Genomic DNA, 21,912 nt, shown 5'->3' on the forward strand with positions numbered 1-21,912 from the left:
ATATTCCTCAAAAGAGCCACCACTTCAGAGCAGTAAACTAATATCCACTGGTGTAGGACCAACTGCAATTTAAGTCAGCCTCAATAAAACACGCTGGGGAAGAAGAAAAACAAAACAAAACCAGAGAAGAAAAAAAGGGAAGAAACTCAATCCAATCACTGCCCGCAATGGATTGTCAGCATACTAGTTGGTACTGCGATCTCCTCTGTAAATGATGAGATTCATTTTCAAGCATACTAAAGACAGGAACGTATAACCTCCTTTAATATTCATCCTGTTCTTATTAAAGAAGAGATACCAAGATAAAGAATGTGTAGGTCAAAGCCTTGACTTCAGGGAAGATAATGCTCAACAACTGCAAATCAAGGGGAGTCGTTAATGTTCAGTTTTTCCTGGAAAAAAATCACATTCTGCTCCAGTCAATTCTAATTATCACCCTACAGCATTTACAGTTCTTCAAGATTCTCTCATTTGAGCATCAGTGCATGGAAGCGTAACTATTTTTCTTGAAAGCAGAGGAACTCGAGAGAAAACAGCACACTGCAACAGGTCCTCAATTCTCTTACAAGTGTGGCCTTGAAGTTTACATATATTTTCTAATAAAAAAGAAAATGGATTCTATTACCAGAGGAAAAAGCTACACACTAGCCAACGCAAAAGAACCTTGAGGAGCACTGAACAGAGAGCCTGAAGATGATGGTTTTTAGATACAGTAGATTCTCTCAAAAAACAGTACGTAAAGTCTGGCCCTGTGTCAGAGTTTGCAGAGCTGAACAAGACCATCCTAAAACCCCATACTACTAGTGACGTGAAAAAACAGTTTCCACAGTCAGCATGGTAATATTAAAAAAAAAAAAAGCCTCCCATGTGTGAAACAAGCACTGGAGACCAGACCTTGAGGCAATTTATCTGTGATCATCATACTTATAGTCATGTAGTGCAAGTCACAAAAAATGGAAACTGAATATTGATCATCTAGTGTTAGGAAATCAAATTAGAAATTATACCTCCCACAAAGTCAGCAAATTCAGCCTCTCAGCTGTTAGTTGGCTCAAGCAGATACAGGTAGGCCTGGCTCCTCTGTAGCCGGTTTCCTATTCTGCTATCTGCTTTGTTTCACACAACCTGTCCAAAACTGCTTTGACAAAAAATACTCTCTGGAAAGTCCCTGTGGTAGGAACCTAAGAAAAGCCCATGGTGGTGTGATGTGGTATGACCAGCAAACACATTAAAGCTATTGCCACTATAATAATGTTTGGTTTTATACGATATCATTCTTCACCACATGTAATCAGATACAAAGTTATGGAAATCTTCAGTGAGCACTCTTATAGCTTAAGACTACAAACTACATTACAGAAGTTGGCTATTTGTAAGAAAATAGAGAATATAAGTTTATCCTGATCACGCAGATGTAATTTGCATTATGTAAAACACTTAATGCTATTTTCTTTATTTTCCCCTTCACACATCATCTTGCATAAATATTTAGAGATTCTGTTTCCCACAACTTTCTGCTGGATATAAGCCGAATAGCTTAACTTCTACTTACAAAGACAGCCGAAACAATTTACCCTGGGATTACGCATTCGCATTCTAGGTTACTTTCAGGAAGAAGAATGGATGGTACCGTGAGGAAGGGTATTGCACAGGTTGGAAAGTGGAAATAAGATATCTCAGAATTAAATATGACTTACGACAGAGACATTTATTTCATGAACATAACAACATATATTTTCTCCAGTAAAAATCAATGGTCTGATACTTCAGAGATTTACAGACCTGGATGATTTCTGTTGTTGCCCTCTGCCTTATGAGAAGTGCTAGAAACTCAACAGAAGAAGGGAGAGCACAAGAAGAAAAATAATTTATGTTGCAAGACTTTTCTAGCATATTCACACCAAAAGAAAAAAATAACAGAATTTTTAAACATATCAAACACTTCCCAAATGCAAACGGTTTAACAACTTATAGCTCACTTAAAAAATGAGTCTGGCTTTGCTACCTGCATATTTGGCCTCAGACACACAGCATATCAAAACGTACATGGTCCAGACATTTTCTGACTTCTGTTTCAGAAAAACCATGCCATGTGAACTTTGGATCTTAATAATAATGAAAACCAGTTTCTCTAGATCAATGTCACACCAGATAAACCAGGAAAGAAAACCCCATGTAGTAAGGAGTGAGAGAACAGTTAAGTGCTATGTGAATGACACTACATATTACAGTCTCACTAACTACCCTTACGCAATATAGCAATATATAACAAGTCTTTAGTAATAAAACATAGTATGAGACACTGAGCTTCACAGTTTAATTCAGCAGAAAGCAGGGGGGAGGGGAAAACTTTACAAAGGTCGCGATTAGCTCCTGATTAAGACTTGACTTTCTTTTTACATACAGTCATTTCCTCTAGAAAAGTATGGAGATTTTAATTGGTGTTCTGATTTAGTCTGACCTAGACTTAGCCTCCTAGTACCAAACACGGACTTGGACCTCCTCCTTTTTATTTTTTTAAATGGGTTTCTCCCCAGGCAATTTATTCCGTGAAGAAAGAAACTCAAAACTTCTCATAGAGATCCCCAGTCAGCTTGAATATTGCTGGAGATATCTACACTTGGTGCATATCAACTTTTAATATGCTTTTAATAGCTTATCTATTGCTTTCCATACACAAACCTGAAATGGAACTCCCAAAAGCCAAGCACCATGATAGAGTAATATATCCAGAATTTGTGGTAGATGATAGCAAATTAGCTGCCATCTGAACTAGCTGAGATAGCAAGGCGAAAGAAATGTGAAGTATACAGTAATGTGAAGAGCTTTTTATAGAGATTTTTATATTAAAGTATCTTTTATACTCCACAGAATAAACAGAGAACTAGAGGCGTAAATCTTGTATTAGGCTTTCCAGGCATTTTCAGTACTGCGGGGAAAGTTTCTGAGCTGAGATGGGCTGGTTTCTCCCGCTATGTATTTGGTCACACACTTAGTCTGAGCTTCGCCTTGAGGGAGCAAGGAAGAAATGAAGAGCAAAAAGAACTAGGTATATTTACCTCCAACCTATTTAGATCATAGGTAGTCAAGTCCCATCTTTTTCTACACCTGCATCAACACAACCCTTGAGATAAAATATTGTATGGTTTCATGTTTCCTTCCATGGGAAAATGTAGACAGTCACACAATCAGCGAGATCATTTAGTATTTACTGGGATAAATCTCTCCACAGGGGATAGGTCTTGCTTCTTAGAAGCTGAGGTGCTTATTTCTCCGGATACTCCACATGCCTTTAAGATCTTGTAAAATGAACAATCTTTCCTGAAGACTTTCTCTACATTACAGAATTCAGTATTAAACTCTGCCTCCAAGACTGGTATTTTTTATGTCCTACAGTGATTATACACTGTATTTGCAAAGCAAAAGCCCTAGCAGAGCAGCCTGACGTATTGCTTACGGCTCCGATAATGCTTTTCATTCTGTTTGGAGCTTTTTTACTATTCTAACTGAAATTAAAGCTTCTGCAGCCTTACTTTATTGGTATAGCTCATTTTCTACTTCACTAGAGCTTGTACAAAACAAACATAAATACAGCCAGTGAAAAAGGTCTGTTCTTATCTTCCCTTTCGATGAGAACATACTGCCTGTAAATGGTTAACCGGAGAGCACGTAATAACAAGGCAGGGGCCAGGAATGAAAAACCACCAACTCCAACACTTCTGCAAACCCTTAGTCGTTGCAGGCACATAAATGCAAAGCCATTTCTTAAAAGCAATACAAAGTGTTACCACAGGCTGACGCTCTTTCTACAAGAATAATGAGACGGTCTCCGCGTTGAATGCGGAACTCCTCACTTCACAGCTTCTCCCTCAGACTTCACTTTCACGCTCAATATTTACAAAATAAAGCCTACAAACACCTCATGGCCAAAATATTCCCAGAACAATTAGGGCATTTAGCACTCCCTGCGCCTTCCCGCTTCCCTAACGCCTCAAGACTGCTTTCACGGGGGATGGGAAGAAGTTACCCACGCGAACCCGCTGCGCCGGGGAGCAGCCGCACCCCACGCGGCGCTGCCCCCCACGCACGGCACCCGGCGCTGCCCCACGGGGAAGCCGAGAGCGGGGCCGCTTCCCCCCGCTTCCCGCCCGGCTGTCGGGCGGCACCACGCCGACGGCGATCCCCGGGGCACCGCCAAAGCGGCGAGCTGCCCTCGGCCCCGCAGGCAGCCGGCCACGGGCGGCACGGAAGGCGGGGAGAGGGAAAGCGGCTTGGCACGGCCGAAGTTGGAGAGCGGCGGGCTGCGGGGACGTGCCGCTCATTATGGAAGTGAAACGGGAGCCGCGCCGAGCCGAGCCCCGGCGCTCCTGACCGCCCGCTGCCCGGCGGCCGGTGACAACGCCCCGCAGAGACCCCACCGCCCCTTCCCACGGGGAAAAGCGACACCGACGCCACTCAGCCCCCGCACCGCCTAGGCAGCTCCTGCCTCTCCCCTCAGGAGAGGCGGCATCAGCCCGCCCCGCCGGCCGTCTTCCCCGGGGGCAGGAGGGGACCAGCCCCCCCCGCCCGCTGCCCGCCAAGGCGAAACGGGGTGCGGAAGGAGCGACCCCGGCGCTCGGCCGCGCAGAGACCCCGCGGTAGGTGTCAGAGGGCTCCGGCTGAGGGAGGGAAAGAGGGAGAAGGCGGGCGGGCGGCCCCGCCGGCAGCAGCGAGCCGCGGGCGGGCACCGCCACCTGCGGCCCCGGCCTCTCCTCCGCCAAGTTACCGGCGGCCGGGACGGGGCGGTCGCTGTCGCCCCTTCCCGCGGGCGGGCGCTCACCTGGCGGCAGGCAGAGGGCTGCGAGCAGGAGGCAGAGCAGGGGCGGCGGCAGTGGGCGGCGGCGGCAGGAGGCGCAGGCGGCGGCGGCGGGGGGCTCCATCATCCCGCCTGCCCGCGGCGGGACCGGGAGGAAGCGGCGGAGCGGGGCGGCGCGCCCGCGGGGGCTCTTCCCTCTTCGCAGCGGAGCGGGGAGACGGCTTCACCCCTCCGAGGCCGGGAGGCGGCGGCGGCAGCTTTAACCCGGCGGCGGGAGGAGCGGTAACTTCCCGGGCGCAGGGCGGCGGGGCGGCTGCTCTCCCTTCTCGGCGCGCAGTGAGGAGCGACTCCGCACCGGAGCAGGTGGCGGCTTCCCTCTGGCAGCCGAGCGGCGCTCCAGGACTGAGAGCTGCGGCGGGAGAGGCGGAGCCGGGTGGCGGCGACGGCGGTGGCGGCGGCGCCGTTGGCCCGGCCCCTCCGTGCCCCCGCCCCCGCCGTCCCGGCGCTGGGCGTGCAGGCAGCTAGCGGGGCCGGGCGGCGGGGGGGGAAGCCCCGCGGGCAGCCCGAGCCGCCGCCCCGTCGGGATGCAGCCGGGGACGCGATTCCCCGCCTGGACGGGGATGCGCCGCTGGCCCGGGGTCCCCTGGGCAACGGGAGGGGACCTGGGCGGCGGGGCTGGCGGGCATGCGGGGCAAGCCCACCCCTGCGTCGCCCACCACCCCTTTGCATCTGCTCGGGGCATGGGCTGCTGTTCTGGTTTCTGTGCTCGGGATGCATGTTGGATGCCGGTATTTCAAATCAAGAGCTAAAAAAATTAATATTAATGCCCGTTCCGATATGTGTTTAGAACCCGTGATAGGTCCGGTGTTATCCTCTGCCTAGCCAAAATCAAAAATAAAAAAAAATCAAAGATAGTAACAGTCAGTTTAATCTGGTTTAACTAATTTAGCAAAGGACTGGGTAAACGGAAGGGAAAGGAGCTCACAACAGTTCGTTGAATGGAGAAATGCGCTGAAGGGCAAAGGAGGAATCATTCGGCACCTCTGGAAGCCGGCTGCCCTAAAGGTCAAAAAGATTCCTCATCAAAGTAACGTAATCCAGAAACAGTGCTTTCCTGCACAGTGCTTTATTCTCCTGTTTCGGTCTGAGTAAGTGGTGCTGTTTCACATAGAGGGAAATAAGCAGCCTGAAGTCACACAGCAAGTTTCTTAGCTAACAGTACACTGTGATCAACACGTAGCCCACGCTGTCATATGAAGTAAGCCTGATGTCCAAAATCTAAAAATATGATTAATGCACATCATGTGGTATCTCCAGAGGGAATTTCTAGTAGTGAAATCTGAAGTGTCAAGTGCTTTATCTCACTTCACCACGTGATGATGTGAATTCTTAGACGGGAACTTCCCCAAAACTCCTAGAAATCAAAGACAAACTCAGCCAGTCTGTTCTGCAAACATATTTGCTATTCTCAAAACAATTTTCCTCATGGTTAACAACTAAGAATACTTAAACATTACCGCAATACAGAGCAGGTTTAGAATAACACAGCCAGTGTATTTTTTCGTCATGCATCATACTTATTTTCTGTAAAGTAGGGTAAGGATATTTCATTTTTAGAACTTTAAGTCTAAAACGTTGTCTTCAATTCAAAACATCCTTCTATTCTTCCACTTTTTTATTATTATTATTATAATCATCATCATCTTTCTTATTGTATAAGGCATGGTATGCAATGAATTTTAAAAATATTTTACTTTCTAGGCTTACTGCTCAGCAGAGCTCTCTCATCCTTTGTTTGCTCAGCAGATTTCTCACTCTGGGTATATTACTAAGCAGATTCCAAAAAAATACTACTTTAAAGATCAATAATCTTTTTGTCTTCCTGTTGAAGCTGATTAGTTTTTCCCATTCACTGTTGGTTTTGTTTTTGGTTTTTTTCTTGCATGTTTAAAGGCAGTAGAGTAATCATTAGTAGGGATATTTAGAATTTTTATTGCTGTAGAGCCTGGAGACCCCTTGAAAATCTTGAGGCAGGCATTGTGTAGGACTGCATTGAGATGACCACCTAATCCAGTCCAAAGTTGTATTCCTACTATGTTTTTTAACTTCTAATGCTTTTAATAGTATGTGCTGGTTTTGCAACAGCTTGGGCTCCATTACAAATTAAGGGCCTAATCCTGCCTTCTTTATTGGTATGGGCAAACCTGTTGAAGCTAGTAGGATTGTGGCTGGGAGAAAAGACAGAAAAGCCAAACTCTAAAAATTATCTGAATGCAAACAAACATAGAAGAGGAAGGAGTTTACAGGCCAGAATTCACTGTGCATTTAGTGTATCTTTTGTTTTAAACATGACAATGGCAAGATCAATTTGTACACATACAAATACATGGTTTGCTGGTTTAGGGAATTAAATAATGCCTAAGCACCTTGTTTTTAAAGCAGATGATTAACTGCTCCCTCATTTGCATCAAAATAATGAATAGTATATATTTTCTGTCAGTGGGAGCAGGGATGAGGAAGTCTTTGTGAATATTGCAAATAATTTCCAATGGTATGGTGCAGAGACTAAAAAGCAAACTATAGAACTATACATTTCAAACAGGCAAAACATACAGAGTTGTTTTACAATTTATGCTTAAGATAGTATTCAGAAAAATCACTCGTTAACTATTTTGCTCTCATGTCAATACTGAATGTGTTGTTTAAAGTCTGTAAGAAATACGAGAAATGCGGAAGATTACATTAAGGACATAATACTTAAATCAGAAATATGATTTGTTTAGGGTTCCTCTCACTCCTTTGTCATTTCTCTTCAAAGTTATTATTTCTACCTTTCACTTGAAAAGAGCTCTTTGAATTCTGAGTAAATAGAAAACATCTCAAGCTCAGATTACTTAAAGGTTTTGATAACTTTACAGGAATTTAAACATGATTAGAAATTGTCAAGATAATTATTAAAGATATCTTTGTATGCTATGTCATTTCAACTGTCCTCAATTCTGAGATTTGTAATTATTTCCTTTAATGTCTATTGGGTTAACAGAATATAGATTTGGTTTTTTACAGATCATTTTCTTGGGCCATGCTCCTCTTCCCATTGAAGTTAATGGGAGTATGAGTGAGTCACTGATCTGTTGGAAAAGTGGCAACTGCCTGGCTTTAAAGTCCAAAATAAACATTTATTTTGAAGAAGTTAAAACACTTACTAGTACAAAAAAAAATAAATCTGTAGAAAATAACTCTGTGTTTGAAAAGAACAAATAATAATTAAAAAAATCTTTGATAAATGCTTAATCCTATCAAACCATAGATTTCCTATTTATGTGACAAAGTGGATTAAAAGTGTAATCCATTAATAATGGCTGTGCATCATAATAAAGAGTTTTTGTTAAACTGAAATACCATTTCCCACTTACAACATATGCATAAAATAGTTACTTTGTAAGCAAATTTATAGCAAGAATAGTAGAGAATACTGTTGAATAGAGCACTGCTCAACACTCCTGGTAATTTAATCCGTTGTTAATAGTGAGTGAATAAGCTTTAATACTATGTCGATGAAACTGTGCGTGTTGTTTTGGCTCAGCATCTGAAGTGCAGTCTGCAAACTGGAAGCCTTCTGTTGTTGAAACTGCCCTTGAATTGTATGACAACTATTGAATGCAACGTCCAGCCTTGCATTTCTGTAAATCTGATTTTGTTAGTTTTGCTGCACCCTATTAAGTTAAAGGTGTTAATTTGGAAGATACATACATGGGTATATATTCTTGTCATTTGTATTAACTCATTGCAACATTATCTAACACCAAGGGTTAAGCATGAGTGTAATCCACACTGCCAGTTACAACATTACTAGAGGAATTGTTGGTGAATCATCTAGGACTTGGGTCATAGAAACATAGAATCTGTTGGGTTGGAAGGGACCTTTAAAGATCACCTAGTCCAACCCCCCTGCAGTAAGCAGGGACATCTTCAACTAGATCAGGTTGCTCAGAGCCTCATCAAGCCTGGCCTTGAATGTCTCCAGGGATGGGGCCTCCAACACCTCTCTGGGCAACCTGAGCCAGTGTCTCACCACCCTCAAAGTAAAGAACTTCATCCTAATGTCTAATCTAAACCTACCCTGCTCTAGTTTAAAACCATTGCCCCTCATCCTTATCGCTACATGCCCTTGCAAACAGCCCCTCCCCATCTCTCCTGTAGGCCCCCTTCAGGTACTGGAAGGTTGCTATAAAGTCTCCCTGGAGCCTTCTCTTCTCCAGGCTGAACAACCCCAACTCTCTCAGCCTGTCTTCGTAGGAGAGGTGCTTCAGCCCTTGGATCATCTTCATGGCCCTTTTATATTGTCATATGATATTGTCATATTTTATGACAATTGGGAAATCCACAAGGTGCTTCCTGCTCCTTAGGCGCCTCAGTACCTTTAAACACCAGGCTCTGCAAATCTCAGCCAAAGCATGGTGAAGTCAAGCAGAGTCTTTCACTGACTTTGCTGGATTAAAGTACAAGCCGAGGCAGAAGAATACTCGTGTTTGTCAGGAATTATTTTGCATTGCTCAGTATCGGCACATGAAGGTAACTGTTAGCAACATCTTTCTGAATTAGATCAACTGTATATGGTGGAGCATCTCTAGGTTGTAAGGTATTTCAAACAACACATGCAGGACAAATAGAAAATGGTCAAAAAACAGACAGGCTAAAAATGAACTGTGACCAATAGCAGCAAAGAAGAAAGCCTGCTTACTGGGGTTTCTGCAGCTGTCTGCAAATTTGTCTGTCTCTGATCTAAGTAAACAAGACCCACATATTTGGAATAAATAAAAAAAAAAACAACCAAAAAAAAATCAACAACCAAAAAAACAAATTGCAGTGGAAGAATACGCGGAATCTGTGTTTCCAGTATTCACTGCAAAAATGATCCTACTAAAAAAATCAGCAAATGCCTGTCAGTATTGTTACTATAGTCATCAGCATAGCAATTGGGCTCCTGAAACAAACTTATTTTCCTATTGCCCATTTCCAATGCACCTGTTTTTACATAATTTAACTGGAGGACTAATACTGTACAAACATTCATTAAAATAACATTACACTTGAATTACATGCAAAATACCCAGAATGCCTTCAGCTGAGACAAAATGTTCATAAAATATGAGTGGAAGATGGGAGGAAGGAGTTTGAAGAATAGAAGGTGGTTATTGTCTTTAAAAGTTTGTGATTTGCCTCTAAAAAAAAAAACAAGAAGAAAAGAAAAATATTGGACTTATGCACAAAAAATACAAGAGCCACAGTGGCTTGACATGTTAACTGAGAAGTGCATAAAGAGTAAAATCAATCCAATTCTTGAGTCTGGACTAGTAGATATCAATTTTGCTGGCCACCTGCTTGCCTTCTGAGAAGGCTCAGTTGCCTTTTCCTGCCTTTTTAAAAACAGGTTTGAGTCACGTAAAAGCAAACAGTTTTCAGATTTCAGGTCTCTTTTTTTTTCATTACAAAAGCTGCTTTTGAGGGCAAAGAATTGTTTTTGTATGAAAATCCAGTGGGATATACAATGGCAGAATGTGAAGTGTAGCACTGATAATATATTGGCGATGTAAAATAGCTGTAATACAGAGATTGTTAACACTGCTAAAATGATTACACTCTGTTTCCCCTTTTCTCAGCATTCATAAGACCAAATTCTTCGACTTTCTGTACTTTCTACTCCTTGATGGTACTTGACTGTAGCAGGAAAACACCTTAATGCTATAGGAACTGACGGATCCGCCGTACTAAGGAGCATCCTTGACAAGACATGTCACATTCTGACAAAAATGTCCTGCAACATCTGGCTTGCAATGCGGGCATGCTGTGAAGGATCAAGAAAGAGCATAGTGTCATGTCATTTATTAGGATGTCGGCAGGTTCCTCTGCCCTGTTTGGTGGGTTCAGTCAACTCCTGGTGCTTACCCATGTCTAGTCTGCCTGCATGCAGGCTGGACGTCCATGTGTCTCAAGTGTTGCAGAGCTTGGTTCTCAGAAGGGCTAGGCTGAGTGAAGGTACTTCTTGGACTGAGGAGCCTTTCCACAGGACTGTTCATAACTGAGTGGAGTGGGGTTGGTCTTGGCGTCAGCCTTACCTGGAAGCATCTCCCTATCTGCTCCATTGGTGTCACTTGCAGCTAAAACTTGGACTAACTTGATTCTTTCAAGGTCAGCTCTGGCATAATGTGGGCCAGCTACCAAATCTGGGCCTCTGTTGCTTGGTTCTACCCATGCTGCCAGTACAAGTGCAGACAGCATCCTGGCAGAGCAACAGAGGAGACTGGAGGCCCTTTCTGGACAGCATCCTCCTTTTATCTCCACTACCATGCTGTCAGTCAGGAAGCAATCCATAATCCTTTTGGGATTATGTGACATCAGATGAGCTGGTGTAGGAGCTAGTGTTGTAACAGCATTAGGAGTGCCATAACAGTTTCTGGAATGTGGGATAGTGCAGATGGGGGCTCTGGAGGCATCAAGAGGTGGGTCTTTCCTCATGGCGTGCCCTCGTTGGGGTTCTAGCAGGGAGCAATCCAACAGAACAGCAATGGACATGACCACAGGTACTCCCTCCTGTGTCAACAATGGAAGACCATTTAAGTATCGTTGTATTCAAAATTATTTTAACTTCCTTTTCACAGAGGCTATGCCTGGTTTTGGTGAGAATTTTCAAATTCTTACTTGAATCACTGATTTCTGTATGAGCTATGTAATTTTAAAAATCTTCTCGATCAAATCTAATCAGAATGCTGATACTGAGCAATTTTTCATCTGGAAAAGGGTCTTACACTGATTAAGCCTCAAATCATGACACCTGTGTAAGGTAGGCACTCAAATAGCTTTCACTTCTGTCCTGCCTTTCATCTGAGGAATTCAGATGCTTGTGAGAACATTAAGTGCTTGGCAGCATGTGACATTAGAGAAGACACTGAACCCTAGAAAGATGAACAGATTTACTCTGATCTATTTAAAAAAACAATGGTGATCTAAGGACAAAATTCAGAGTCCCTGAGTTTCCATCCTCAATCCCAGAAGTAAAAACATTCTCTGTTTATACTTGTGTTTCATAGAGAAAGGTAATAAAAGCAAACATAAAGATCAGAAGTAAGGCTGGGAGTCAAGTCGGTGAAATACACCTGCCTGTAGCAGTTAGTGTGCCCATGTTTAATTTTCAAACCTAGCCAAGGGAAGGAAAGTGGAGATAACTCATTCAGAGCAGTCATGCATCAGGGCATGTTGTGGATGTTCTCCTTTGCATTATGAAAACAAAAATGAAAGGAAGGATGGAAAGAAATGAGGTATATTTAATAGAAAGTTTGGAAGGCAAGAAGTGAAAGAAGTGAAACAGAGTCTGGTTTATAGGTCATGCTGACCAGCAGACTATTGCCATGTCCATAAGGGAAAGCAAGAAAACAGTCCTCTAGTCACATCTCATCTCCACATAATTCTTAGCTATGGTAAAGAAGAAAGTACACAAGGACTTAGTGATAAGAGAAGCAAGATCCAAGAGTAAAAATCTGAAAGGGAAAGCAGGAGAAAGGAAACAAAAGAAGAAAGGTAAACTTAGAAAAAGAAATGGTTTTTTAAGGGCTACTTATTGCCACTTATTCTCAGTGTGTTGCAGCATCTTGCATTACAAATAGTACAGTCGATACAAGTGGGATTCTTGACAGAATATAATTTTATAGTGATGGAAAACTAGGTGACTTGGGACAAATCCTTGGCTGGTCTGAGCCTGCACTTGATCCACCCAAGTCGAGACCAAGTGGTTTTAAGCCACAGTGAAATTCGGAGGTACACATAGTGTGGAAGACGGACAGGACAGCAGAGAGCTCGGAGCCTTTCATGCCTACTCAGGACGTACTTGAACCAAAGGAAATTTGTTACCCCTTCTTCAGAAGCAAGTTTCTTCCCTTTTTGTCTTGGGTGAACCAAAGAAGCTGGATCAAGCATTGAAGACTGTTGAGTTAGTGTTGAGTAGTGCAGATGTACTTGCTGCACCACACTGCAGGGTTCAGCTCCTTCAAAGCACTGCTTCTCTGAGCGATGCAACAAAATAAGGATTGAAAAAAAGGAACTAAAATAAAGAGATAGTACCAGACTCACACAGGTTTTCTATGCTAGCACACTGGATTCTATACATCCCAAACCTGTGCAGTTTCCTTATGTGACAGGTATTACCTTAAACCCTGCTTATCAGTTTTTCCTTCCAGTCTTGATGGTAATAGCAGACCTTCTCACGCTGCACGCCTTTTAACATGAGTAGCTTTCATTCATTAACTTGGAGGAGAGGGTCAGCAGGAAATCAATGATGCTTTTTTTATCTAGCCATATGCAGAACCATTAAAATGAATCCACTGACTATGTTCCAGCATTGCAATTTCTTCCTTGCAACCTTTATTGCAGTGTATCTGCCCCTGATTGTGCTACATCAGCACTTGCAGATTAGAAAGAGCATTTCCTAAGTAAATGAAAGGAGCTGCTTCTTCCCGGTCTGCCCGTTGCCCAGGGAAGGAATAGGCCTGCCTCAGGGGACAAAAAGGCCATCGGTCAATTACATGTTCCTTAGAGCCATGTTGTTGTCAGATCCTTGGAAAAATGTATTTGATCTTCTGTCCCTTAACTAGATACCTGTGCCAAGGCTAAATTTGTAAATTAGTTTTTACATGCATGAAGATTGAAAGGCTTTTAAGACCAGACTGTTTGGATTGCAGCGCAGCTTAGGGGGAAAGTATTGGAATATCATGTACATACACAGTGCTGGTTCCTCAGAAAGTAAAATTAGCCCTTGAGAAGAAGGATACGATGATTACAAATGTTGAAAACAGTTTTTTGTTATCAGATCTGAATATCAGATCATATCAGAAATATGCCAGCATATTTGAAGGTGAGGAGGGATAGGAAGTGGGGTGTGAGAATTAGCCACGTAGGAATGATGGTTATTATATCACATATATGTTGTATTAGAACAAAAGGGTCTGAAGCGATTGGACTCCTTTTAAATAGCTTTGCTATGCCGGAGTAAGGAAGAGCTGCTGCTACAGGGAATTTACAGATTAAGTAGACAGGATGAGCAAAGGGTGGTTTAAGGGAAAAGAAAAACGTTATTCTTGTTTTACAAATGGGGCAATGAGGCATTGTGAGATTGACATGATTCTCTGGAGAAAGAAATTTTTAAACTTAAATGGCCCTAAAGTCTGCATTTTGCATATGTCAAAAATCACAGGAAAGATATTCTATAAAAATTTGCAGAACAGTTCATCCTTAAAAAAGAAGATGGTACGATCCATCTAGAAAGATTTTTTAAGACATTACCAATCTACTATAGCAAATATTTCAGGATTAAATAAAAGTGCATGCACATTAAAATATGGCCAATAATATATCATCCTGGTTCAGTTTAATAGGTTACAGTATTCTGCACATTACATTTTTATGTTAAATCAAAAAACAATTGTAGAAAAAAATCAAATCAAACTTGGAGAAACTTTTGATTTGCAGAAATTAAAGTAGGAGATGTATTTTCATAAAAATGACCTTTTCATTATCTTCAAGAAACTGTGAAGATGTCTTTGGGAAGAAGATTTATGACATGGAGTATATTGGCAGAAGATGTAAGTGCAGGTTGTTAGATTAGGGAGTAATGTTGAGTTACGTCCTAGAAGGTAATACCAATGGTTGGTGCATCCTTATTAGAGAGGCTAACTGGGGTGGCTCGCAGTGGCTAAAATAATCAGTGCAATTGTAGAAGCAATGCTGCAGGGGCATTTTTGTTGTACCCAGTGCTGAAAGTTTCTGATAAAGGTGGATAACTAATAAACATATTTTGCCAATTCTGTTTAGATTCTGCAAATCAGAGATTGAAAGACAGTTGTTATCAGCTGTCTCAGGATCAGGCTCTGCACAAGGTGGCACATAGTGGATTGAAGGTCAGATTCACATTCTGTCAGTATGTGGGAAACAGTTCTTTGCTAGGGATGACAGTCAAAAGGGTTCAAACCTTCCTGGCACTAATGTTCTGAAAATTTGCAGTTAGTAAGAAGAAAGGGAGTCTACCTGTTTTGCTAAGGGCAGACTTATCAAGATCTCTCTGCTTTTCTGGCTTGCATTTGAACTAACTTTTTTAGTCCATGACATTTTTCAGAGGGCAATTTATTCCCTTGATTCTGCTACCCAGAGTTCAGATTTATTTTCAGACTTGCTCTTCACCCTGTTCTCCCATTGTCAAACAGTCTCCTGTGTCTCATATTGACAAGATGCTCCTCCTGCATCCCATTATTTCTGTTGCTGTTCTCCGCCAGTCTTCGTCCATATGTGTGCCTATTTCTTGGTTCCCCCTGCACTTCAAGTCATTTGTCTTAGCCCACCTGTCTAGGTGGGCTTAGTCTACCTGTCTGCTTGTCCACAGCCCAGCGACCTTCAACCTGCCCGTCAGTTCTTCTCCCCTCTCTTTTCTGTGCACCTTCTTCTGGCTTTCACCATGAGCAAGAACCCTTTTACTCTGTTTTTCATTTCCACCATAAATCGCCTACTTACTGAATGCTGAGCTCAGCATTATGGGATTGTCCTGTTACTTGCAAATTTACGTATAGTCTTGTACTGGTTTTGGCTGGGATAGAGTTACTTTTCTTCATAGTAGCTCCTATGGTGATGTGGTTTGGACTTGTGACCAAAGCAGTGCTGATAACAGAGGGATGTTTTAGTTACTGCTGAGCAGTGCTTGCACAGTGTCAAGGTCTTTTCTGTTTCTCACCCTACCCCACCAGCGAGCAGGCTGGGGGTGCACAAGATGTTGGGAGGGGACACAGGTGGGACAACTGACCCCGACTGACCAAAGGGATATTCCAGACCATATGATGTCTCAGCAGTAAAAGCTGGGGAAGAAGGAAGGAGGGATGTTCGGAGTTATGGCATTTGTTTTCCCAAGTCACCATTACGCTTGATGGAGATGTCTGAATACCTCCCTGCTGCTGGGAAGCAGGGAATTAATTCTTTGTTTTCTTTTGCTTGCACGCACGGTTTTTGCTTTACCTATTAAACTGTCTTTATCTCAACCCATGAGTTTTTGCACTTTTACCCTTCCAATTCTCTTCCCCATCCCAGTGGGGGGAGTCAGTGAGCGGCTAGGGGAGCCAAGCTGCCTTCCAGGGCTCACCCACAACAAGTCTTGTTCCTTCTGGCCCATTCTTTGATTTTCTTTTCTGTTTTGGACTTTTTTGATTCACTCTGTGCTAAAGGTGCTACGTAGTCAGTGCAAGTGAACAGGCTTATTATGGCTTTATACAGCTTTATTAATAGATAGTGACATACACAGAATAGCGGTCATGCCACATATTCACCAACAAAATTGTATATTCAATATGTAGTTCAAGATATGAAGAGGCATTTGTACAAGGATAAGGATGTTTTCAAGTGTAAGGTGCATGGTGAAGATCCATTTGATCCTCAACCTAAACTTTTTAAACAATGGCATATCAGAAAATGGATGCATTAATCACAGTTGTGCACCTTGCACATGTTCACTCACCTGCTCTACATGTATAAATCTTTGAGCATTATTGCTTTCTTACATGAATAAAGGGTCAAAACAAAAGAAAAAGAAGTTGGAACTGGCAAGATGATGCAGACATTTAATAACAGTCCTTTTATGGGTTAGATGGGGAAGGAAATTAGAATTTGCTTCAATGAAACAGAGCATCAGTGTACAAAATTTTGGTTTTCTGAGGATTCAGGTGAGGTTTTAAAGAGTCATAAATGCAGTAGTAGATTACCAAAGTGAATGCTGCTGTTAAGCAGAAGGTTTCCACTTTCTTTTGAACCACTGCAACTAATCTTTGCATGCATTGTGGGCTCTTTGCAAATCGTATCACTTTGGAGAGGGATGAACCCCTTGAAAAGCAAAATCCTCTAACAAGGCAACCAGAAGGATTTGAGTCTCTAATCGAGCTCATGCTGAATTAATGTTGCGTTTTCAAATGCTGCTTGATGACATGGGGGATGGCACAGCCATGTCATTCTTATATTGTATGAACCCGTTTCTGGGGTCTTAAGAGGTTCTTAAAGATGGCATCTATCTCACTCAAATCTAAGTGCCTCTCAAATTAAAATAAAAGGAGAATAATAATACTTACACATGGCTTCTATGAAGTGCTCATCATACACAGTTCCAGCAGCACTTTAAGAAAGGATGTCAGTATCATTATTCACACTTTGCAGATTGGGAAACTGAGGCAGGGGATGCAGTGTGTTTTCCTAAATCAGCCAGTAGGTCTGTAAAAGATTCAGGAACAGCTACAATGTCCCATAAATACTAATACTGCCCTGTAATCTTTACCATCTTGTTTCTTTCTCTGAACATTGCTTAAGAATAAGCTGTCCTTGAGAGAAACTCTTGAAGTGAGCCACTTGACTTCTTTGAGAAACCTTAAGAAGTCTGAATTTCATAAGTTTTAATCCAATGCCTCTTTGGTAGTGAATCCTTCATGCCCTTTGCAAAGTGTATGTGGAGCCTTTGCAGAAGCTATGGGTAATCTGGAAAACAGTCTTATTAGGATGTAGTCAGCATGCTGATTTATTTCCTTTGCATTCAATTCATATACTGTGGTCTTTGTTATTTCAATAGCTGCCAACCGCAAGAAGCAGAATGAAGAGCAGGGGGAAGGCTGAGCCAGATATGACAGAAGGAGAGCTCAAGGTGTTTGTAATGGGTGCGTTATCCTCCTGTGACAGTGGATTGCCCTCTCAAGGTATTTGTTCAAAGACATTACTGAAGACAAATCCTACTGAAACATGAAGGTTTAGATAGTGATGGTTAAATGTGATTTTTATCTGTGTGCAGCGTGATTTAGATTGGAGTTTGGATGGATGATTAAGTGATTTGATTTTTTTTATTTTGATAAAAACATCTGGGAGTTCTCACGTGTGCAATCACTAGGACATGCTATTAACCTGTAAACAAACTGGATATAGACAAGGCTATCTGGAAACCATGGGGCACAGAGGTACTTTTCTTGTTCAGGTACTTGTTGGGTGACTATTACAGTTAATGTAATAGTCATTATAATTGTCTGCACTTGTTCTGACTTTTCATCCTGAGGCCCTGACTCCTAATCAGAATATGGGCAGTACCATCATCCTGATTGAACATTCATGGGAAAAGGTGGATGGAAATGTGTGACTCTTGGTGTGATTCAGAGTGTTGAGGCTGTTCACGGATGAAGGTCTGTAGGAAATGGCTCACGGTTTTTCAGAAGAATACCATCTTCGCCACGCAGAGCAGCTGCTGTTACTGATGACTCCTACTGTTTGAACACATGGATCACAGCAGCAGTGGCTACACATGAATGTATATGTGTGTATATAAAGGAAAGTGTAGATGGGAACTCATTTCGGAAATTCCTTCCCCGTCTGATCAGCAATACGTTAACTTCAGAGCTAAACCATTCTTTTAACAAGTTGGAAAAATGATTCAGTTACAGCTGGTAGGAGCCTGAATATACAAACACAATAGAGAGAATGAGTTGCAGAGATACATTGTATGACTGTTAACTCACGTCCTTGTTTTTGGTCTTTTTTATTATGAGCTTTAGAACTATTTTATTTTAGTATAGTTAATTTGAGAAAAAATTATCATTTGGCATGAAACTTTGCCTAGTAAGATAATCTTTGCATAACTGCTGTCCAGGGCAGCAGTTTATTTTGGTTATTCAAATTTACTCCAATGGCATGTTCAAGGAGCAACCCTAGTCTTTACAGTCTTGCGCAGGATATGCAAGCTGATTTTAATAAACAGAGTATTTTACAGTTTAATATGAAACTGAGATTTTTACTTGTCATTAATTTGTATCAAAAGGCACCAATATTTTTGCATAAATTACTGCTGACCTGAGGAATTATTTTTGCATTTACTTAAGTCCATCCTGTTTGTCTTAAAAGTGAGAGAACCATCTTAATAGCTGATTCAGGGCAATAGCTTTTTGGAAGAATATGTAGTATATCTTCATTGCCTTTTAGCCCAGATACAACTATCGTAGACTGCAAAAGCTCTTAATGAAATTCTGTAAGTACGTGGTGAATTAACCTACTCTGAGCTCTTGTTATATTGCTCTTATTATATATGACCTTCTCATAAGCTTCTATGAGCTCTTATTATATTGTACCCTAACTAGTACCAGCCATTGCTGCTCTAGACAAACACTGCATAACAGCATTGGTTTCCTTTCCCTGTATTCCTGTTGGTGGCAAGTTGTTGTTTCTGTCTTGAGTACTTTAATTTCCAGAAGTCTAAATGGTATTCACTTTAAAGTGATGTTCTTTTGTCAGTACTGTTGGCAGGCCACAAGCAAGTTCTTGTGGAAGTTTTTTTTGCACGGATTACTTAGCATGCCACCGGTACCCCAGAAGTAATGGCTGTATTTTACTGTTTTTTAACCAATTAAAAATCCTTTTAAATAGGATTATAGCTTAATTAAGATGCAAAGAATTTGATCCAGTATTTGTTTTGGTAACATTTCTAGTTTCAATTTTTTCCCTAATTTTCCTATGCTATCACCTTCTGTTTGGGGAAAAAAAAAGCTACAGAATATAAGCAAAGAAAAGAATTTATATGAATATATGTCATAGTAACTGACTAAAATCTCAATTTTCCATTGAGACTGAAACTTTATTTGAACTCTCCACTAAGGCTAAATCCATGGTTATCAAAGTGTTCCACAATACTGTGGGAGTAAATAAGGCAACTATTTTTTTGAGATATTGCTTGTAATTACTGGAAAAGATAGGGATATTAGTAACAACATTCAGAAGATTTATAGCTTGTTTGCTGGTGCATGAGAGAGTAAATGCAGATCACTGAGGGTTCTCTGTTATGAGGTTTATGAATTTAAGTTGTTATCCATAATTTATTATTCTCCATGTGCTTCTAGTCTGCATTTAGTTGGAGAGAAAAAGTAGACAGACAGAGTAGGGAGGAGTAACCTTGAAAGAGTAAGACTTGCTTCATATAATTACCATCTTCACCCTGTCCCTGAAAACAAATAGAGAAACCTATTGTTATTTAAATACTTGATTGCTATCTTGCTGTAAGAATTGGAGACCCATTTATTAAAACAGAAAAACTGCAGCCGCCCTCTTCCCCAGCTCCTGTGCCTTCACTATGGAGCTCCTGTGGAAATTTTGGAAGATTAGGAAAAGTGACAATGAACTCCAGAAAGAGTTCAAATACAGCTACCAGTTTAGTGGGATCAACTGCTTCTATTTTTGAAAGTATTTACATACATTTTTCATAAGTGGTGCTCCTTGGATATAGCGCACTGGTCAGATTTAGTGTGCTTCCACATGCATTTCTAAAGTTGGATAAGAAGAAAAAGGTAGCACTATTTTGATAGATATACTTTTGTTTGTTAAGTCCTAGTATATATTTCTCACTGATTATATCTGTACTGATATAGATGTATGTATTTAGAGAGAGCGAAAATTGTACAGTGCTTCTCAAAAAAGGAGAAAGAAAATGTCTATAATTTCTTTTAAACTGAGTTCAGGGGAACTTCATTATCGGAATACATCTTTTAATGCTCTACTATGTAGACCTTATATTAGCAGCACATCAGCTTCACTCCAGTACATCTTTCGTTCCCACAAATTTTAAACAAGTAATAGTTTAATAATTGAAAGAAAATGTTTCCTGTGCATCTTCTTTCAGTGTCTCCAAATTAGTTTTTAAACTCGTGCCCTTGAATTACATGGTGCAAGTTCTGTAGAAAATGAGTATCTATCCACATATAGACGTGTTAACTGGCTGATTTTTTAGGTAATCAAGATTTAATTAGGTAACAGAATGGTTAAGTTAGAGTCTGCCTAAGTGGATTGAACCTCAACATTTTTTAAATTGTCATTAATGTTCATAAAATGGTGATATAACATTTCATGGCCTGGCAGTAATTTGCTTTGCATTTATTTACTGGTTATTAATTCTTAAATTTATAAAACAAAAGTAACAGGAAGGGACCTGTCTGAGCGTTCTAGATATTTCTGACAAATACATGAAAATGTAATAAATCTCCACCAAGAGCAGCATCCTTGTAAATTGAGAGGAAATCATCAGGTAGATCAAAAAATAAATCAAAAGGCTTATTTTCTATTTCAAAAGATTCCCAGTGCTTCTATAGCAACTCTTCTAATAATCTGAATCTTGTGTCAAGTCCTGATGCACAAAGGAAAGGGGTGGCTTTCAGTAGTATTGAGGAACTCGTTCAAAAGAGGACCCGAGAGCCATTGCTAATGTAATGCCAAAGGACAGAGTTCATGTCCTCAACTCCAAACACTTAGAAGCCAAACAACTAAGAATAGACAAGAACTAAGATTCATCTCTCCAGCTGGTGGCTGAAGTAAGAGTCCTCCAGAGCGGTTCACCTTGTATATTGTTTAGCACAATGCAATCACAGAAGTGTCGACGTTGCTTCTTGATTTAGTCTTGAAATTTAAAAATGAAGTTTCTCACCATCACAGTACTGAGATTCATTTGTCAGACTTGTTAACACACTAAAAAAGAAAGTAGCTGGTTTTATTATTAAAATGTATTCCCGAGCATCACGTACACATCCTTTGTCCCTGTATTCGTTGCCTTCACAGTTTTTTCTTGCATTTTAGGTACTAGTCTGAAAATACTTATGCATGTGCTTATTGTACATTTGAAAGTATTCCATATGTGGCTCCTCACATGCTTACAGTAAATTTTTGTGTTTGCTGGACCTTTAAGGGCTCAGGTTGTGATGACAGTAATGTGTTTTCTTACAATGTCGTGGCTGGATACCTGAAACTGTCTAGACAGCTGCCTTCCACCAAATCTAATGGAAATTAGCTATCTTAGGTACCTTTGAAAATATGCACCCTCGACCATTTTGGGGTAGAAACATTGTTTCCCCTATTTAAAAATGGAACAGTACACCAAGTTACGCTTGTGTTTTAGCAGCAGTAATAATACACCTGCATTCAGTGTTACTATTTTTCTATATATATAAAACCTTTTTTCTTTTATGTTATTACTCCCGGACTTGCTCAGTCTGGAGAAGAGGAGACCTAATCGCAGCTTTATACGG

General features: G+C 41.2%; 1 protein-coding gene across 2 annotated transcripts in view; it reads right to left on the reverse strand.

The window, feature by feature from the left end:
• The window catches only part of ALCAM (activated leukocyte cell adhesion molecule), a 122,295-nt gene extending 117,063 nt beyond the window's left edge, over window positions 1-5,232 (reverse strand). The window contains exon 1 of one of the 2 annotated variants that reach the window (XM_063349694.1): window positions 4,820-5,232. In XM_063349694.1, coding sequence (XP_063205764.1) covers window positions 4,820-4,922 — 103 coding nt within the window. In that variant the 5' untranslated portion in view covers window positions 4,923-5,232. The remainder of the gene's footprint in view (window positions 1-4,819) is intronic. The other variant, XM_063349705.1, reaches the window with a different exon arrangement.
• Between the last annotated feature and the right edge of the window lie 16,680 nt (window positions 5,233-21,912).

The sequence above is a fragment of the Chroicocephalus ridibundus genome, chromosome 1 (assembly GCF_963924245.1).
Source record: "Chroicocephalus ridibundus chromosome 1, bChrRid1.1, whole genome shotgun sequence".
NCBI classification, from domain to species: domain Eukaryota; kingdom Metazoa; phylum Chordata; class Aves; order Charadriiformes; family Laridae; genus Chroicocephalus; species Chroicocephalus ridibundus.